The sequence below is a fragment of the Limulus polyphemus genome, unplaced genomic scaffold (assembly GCF_000517525.1).
Source record: "Limulus polyphemus unplaced genomic scaffold, Limulus_polyphemus-2.1.2 Scaffold2281, whole genome shotgun sequence".
Lineage (NCBI taxonomy): Eukaryota > Metazoa > Arthropoda > Merostomata > Xiphosura > Limulidae > Limulus > Limulus polyphemus.
This window is the reverse complement of record NW_013667891.1, coordinates 27209-32025: the sequence shown is the minus strand read 5'-3', so window position 1 is coordinate 32025 and position 4817 is coordinate 27209. Positions and strand designations below refer to the sequence as shown.

The 4817-nt window shown below is 37.3% G+C and overlaps 1 protein-coding gene across 2 annotated transcripts in view; it reads left to right on the top strand.

Moving 5' to 3' along the window:
- The first annotated feature begins 2104 nt into the window (after positions 1-2104).
- LOC106466507 (pancreatic lipase-related protein 2-like) overlaps positions 2105-4817 on the top strand; it is a 21662-nt gene continuing 18949 nt past the window's right edge. The window contains exon 1 of one of the 2 annotated variants that reach the window (XM_022394531.1): positions 2105-2325. In XM_022394531.1, the coding sequence (XP_022250239.1) occupies positions 2202-2325 (124 nt within the window). In that variant the 5' untranslated portion in view covers positions 2105-2201. Of the gene's footprint in view, positions 2341-4817 lie in introns of both variants that reach the window. The other variant, XM_013926798.2, reaches the window with a different exon arrangement.

The following is a 4817-nucleotide window of genomic DNA, read 5'->3' as shown; positions in this document are numbered from 1 at the left end:
CACGAGGAATCGAGCCCCGGATTTAAGCATTATAAATCCGTAAAATTACCGCTCACCCACCAGGTGTCTGAAGTCAGACATGTAGGTACGAAGACATTTAACTTGTTTTGGTCATTTTTGCATTTATATGGTATTATAAAAAAGTGAAGTTTGCCAGCTTGGTTATAAGATTGACCATAAAAGGCAACGAGTAGGTTAAAGGTTATCCGGCTTCTATGCCGTATATTAAAAATGTTTCATGAAGATGTTATGCAGGTGTTTTTTGTTTCTGCTCTACCTTTGATGGCAAGACAATTGGACAATAGTTAAGGATAAAAAGCCAACAAACTTGAGGCTCTGAGTATCCTTCAGGTGATCCGGAAAATACTAGTTTCAATATTGAAACCAGCAAGACCAAAACGTCGAATTTCCAAGTTATGGAAATATGTGGCAGACGTATGAAAGTGGCTCCTGAAAATCAACTAGATTTTAAATAAATATTAACGCTATTCTATTTTTCATTTCATAACTCAATGAACCAATGTTGTGCACGTTTGGGAAAGATGGGGGGATAAAACGGGGTAAATAGATGCACACTTGTTACACACACATTAGTTTCTGACGACTGAATAAGTACCTTGAAGTCCTCACCCCTCATAGTGGCTTAGCGATAAGCTCGATAACTTATAAAATCAAAGGTTCGATACCCATTGTGCAGCTTTGAGTTGAACAATGAACCACCATGCTGTTAACTTGGTGGAGTAAAATCTTAATAAGTAGTATAGTAGAATAGTGCTATAAAACATCGAAACGTTATTTAGAAATATCAACAAAGAACATAAAAACTCGAGTGTTTTCAAAAAGTAGTCTTTCCATCATGTAACCGATATCTACAAGACATTTTTTAATTGATCTAATTCTATCAGATCACATCCCGTTTATAATATTGATTTTTACATCTGGCTTTGCGGGGGTCTTTTTCATACTTATTTATATACTCTACCTATTGTTAGAGATACATCCACTCTTTCGGTCGATAACTCAACGTTTATTCGTAATAAGTATGATTACTATGTGTTATAAACTTTAATTCCCTTAAAACACAATCTCTATATTCAGAAGAGAAAAGGGCTTTTGAGGCTGTGAATACGCTAAAAGAGTGACAGTTAAATCCCACTATTCAGAAAGACAAGAGTAGCCCAAGAGTTGGCGGTGGGTGCTGTTGACTAGATCTTTGCGTAACTAAGCGCGAAAATTCTGACACAAACAATGAAACAGAGTAAAAAATTATTAGGCCTAAGAATTCTCAAATGTAATTTTTTTTCCACATTCCTCTTAACATCTCCATTGCGAGTCGAATTCAGAAATGTATAATGAACAGCATTTCAGATCTAACTTTTGTCCCCCACGAGTTAAAACTTAATAAGCTTATATAAAATTTCCGAAACGGAAACATTATCATCTGTGTCGTAATTTAGATAAACTAATATTAAACCAGTTTTGGAATAAGAGTATTTTGTTTCGTTTAGCTTTAACTGGTAAATTTAGAACTGATTTTTCAGATAATGTAGTGTACAGTGGTTCGAACCTTAGCAAGATGACACATTTAATGATGAGGTTGTTATCATTAGAAAACACAGGAATATTTACAGAAATCTGAAGTGGGTAGACAGCAGTAGGACGCCTTTGACCAGTCGCTAAATGAATGCTATGGGTTCTGTGGGGATTCTTTAACCTCTACCCTGGGGTCAGGTGACCACCTGTTCATGTCAACCAAATGATAATAAGCTTCGAAAGTGTTTAGCCAAATCACTTCCTATTACACCCGAGCGTTAAAATGCGGAAAACATTTTCCGGTATAAGACAATTGCGATCGAAATTTAGGTCAAGTTTGAACGGGTCCGGCTAAATTCCGGCATTAGGGCAAACACAAATGAAGACCTTGCAATTATCAGTTTCTTCCGGAAAAGACGGGAAAACATGACGAGATAAACATGTGCTTTCACACCACACCATTCTCGTCTACTATCACTACAATTATACTGTTATCAGAAAAGTAAAAGAAGTTTCGATGGTGGCGCCACATGCGGAGGTTTAATGTCCTAAGATAATTTTGAGAGAGATTAAAATAGTCTACCGTACTGTGAATTTTATTTTTTGCTATTGTCGGCATTAGAAGCTGGTAAAACTCTTTCCAAGATTCGAACGTTGTTACCGAGCACATGGCTTTGCCCAAGAACGTATTCGTTGCTCTGATCTTCTGTTTGGGTATTTATCCGCGTAGCACGTTCTGCCGGACACACTTTAGCAAATACGACGTGCTTCTGGACCATTCGACTAATTACAGTAAGTTTGAAAACAGTAAGTACCTTTTTTTTGTTGTTGTTGTTGTTGTCATTTCTTTGGTTGTAGATTTAAATTGTTTAGTACAAAGGAAATAAAAAGAAACCTTTTGGCTTTTAGGAATTTGGGCAAATTATTGGTGAAGCTCAATCTATAACTTGATTCACCATTTGTCACTGAGTTATACAACTTTCGGGTAATTCCTCTCCTCAACTGTAACCCTAGACAAGGGCAAGACTAGGCTAGGCTTCATACGGTGGTGGAGTGTAAAAGACATCTCAAAACATCATACATATGATGAAGGTGTGAAAAAGAGGGAGTTTCCAAACCGTTAAGGGCACAATTAGGCTTACTTTTACAGTACAAAAACTAGGATTAACATGAGTCTTACGTTTTTAAAAGTCTTACATTTCATTGCAAATGGGAATGGCATGGCATGGTGGTTAGGGGATGCGAGTTCGAATCCCCGTCCCACCAAACATGCTCACCGTTTCAGCCATGGGAACGTTATAAAGTTACGATCAATCCCACTATTCGTTAGTAAAAGAGTAGTTCCGTAGTTGACGGCGGATGGTGATGACTAGCTGCCTTCCCTCTATTATACGACAGCTAAATTACAGACGGCCATCGCAGATAGCCCTCGTGTAGCTTTGCGCGAAATTCAGACCCAACCTATATATACACAGCAAAAGATATGCTAAACTGTTCGGTTTTCCAAATTCAGAATTTAGGGTTAGTGAAATTTTATCATTTTGATACTCTTCTAATCTTCTTGATGTCAAAATTTCAGAAATTCCTAAACTCTAGACTCTCATTATTTAACAAAATTAAACGTCGTTTTACAGATTTTAAACTTATTTATTAGAAACGGTTTAAATAGATTCTCTAGCTTGTTTTAGCCAAACATTCTTTGCGTTGATGTAATGGTTTGTTTGTTTGTTTTGAATTTCGCGCAAAGCCACACGAGGGCTATCTGCGCTAGCCGTCCCTAATTTAGCAGTGTAAGACTAGAGGGAAGGCAGCTACTCACCACCACCCATCGCCAACTCTTGGGCTACTCTTTTACCAACGAATAGTGGGATTGGCCGTCATATTATAACGCCCCCACGGCTGAAAGGGCGAGCACGTTTGGTGTGACGGGGATTCGAACCCGCGACCCACAGATTGCGAGTCGAGCGCCCTAAACACCTGGCCATGGTGTACTGGACAGACAATATATACAGACCAATAAAAACGATCCGGTTAGAAAAATGTTTTATTTGTAAATTTGTTCTAAAGCTAAAAGCTTCACAAACGAGTTATAGTCTCGGCCCCAGCTTTTCTTAAACTGGGGACAAACCAATGAGACGTATAATGGAAATACCCCCAAAAAGTAAGCGAAATCAGTCATTTTCTTTGTCAAACAACAGGGGTCTCAGCGGTAATTAGTGAGATCAAATGAAATATTTATTTTATTGTTGTATACGTTATTTTGTGAGACTCATACGTTATTAGTGACTCTGTAATTAACTGACTCAAGGACCTACAGGCAATTTTGTGCATAAACAATTTTGAAAAATGTGATTCAAAAAGAGACGATGGAGCCTAATTCTAGGGTTAATCAAAAAGTTATTTTCTTGCGAGAAAAAACAGCTTATTTTTGACGTACGATAGACAATTCAAAAATGTTCATTTCCCTAACTTATAAAAAAAAATTACTACATCTTTACAGAACTATAAATTCCGATTAAGAAGTTAGCACACAGGATCACATACAAAAGTTGCAATGGTTTTCAAACGAGACCTGAAACTCGAGCGCTTTTGAATAGTTCACTAAATTTTGATAGGAAAATAAAGGGTGTTTACATAACTTGCAGAAAGAACACTCAACCCAGACTTGTTTATTCAGACTGTATCATTTTTAGTGAACCAAACACAATAGACTTTTATTGTTTTTCTGATAAGAAACCGTACCACCCCCAGTGATAAGTTTACGAACGACTTCATTTCATTCAGTTTCGTTAGAGGGATTTTGGTCTTGATAGATCAGGGTGGGTCAGCTACAAATGACCTCTTCCTCCTGTCCGAACTGTGGTTTAGAAGCAGGTGAATGTTTGTGTTGATACGACATGACGGTCGGAGTAAACCGCACTTGTCCATGTGGGTATCTGTATTTACATTCGTATCTTGTGCATATCATCACTTATGTTCGGTATTGCAAAGTCTTGAACTTGACGAACAGTTCGGTATATACCGACAACACATTTCTCTCGTTTAAAGCTAATATAATAACATTTTACATATGATACCCTTTTAAATGTTTTTTATTTTCATTTTAGTCCAAACTAGTGTAAGTTTTATGGTCTACCGATAGGTGGCCTTATTACGTCCTTATTTTTAAAGTAAATGTTTACAAGTGAGAGGTACTTAGGTCTACTTCCATCACGTATGTAGTAGCGATCAAGTTCACAGAGTAGGTCAGTCTTTTGCCAAATTTTCTCAAAGTAATTTAGAGT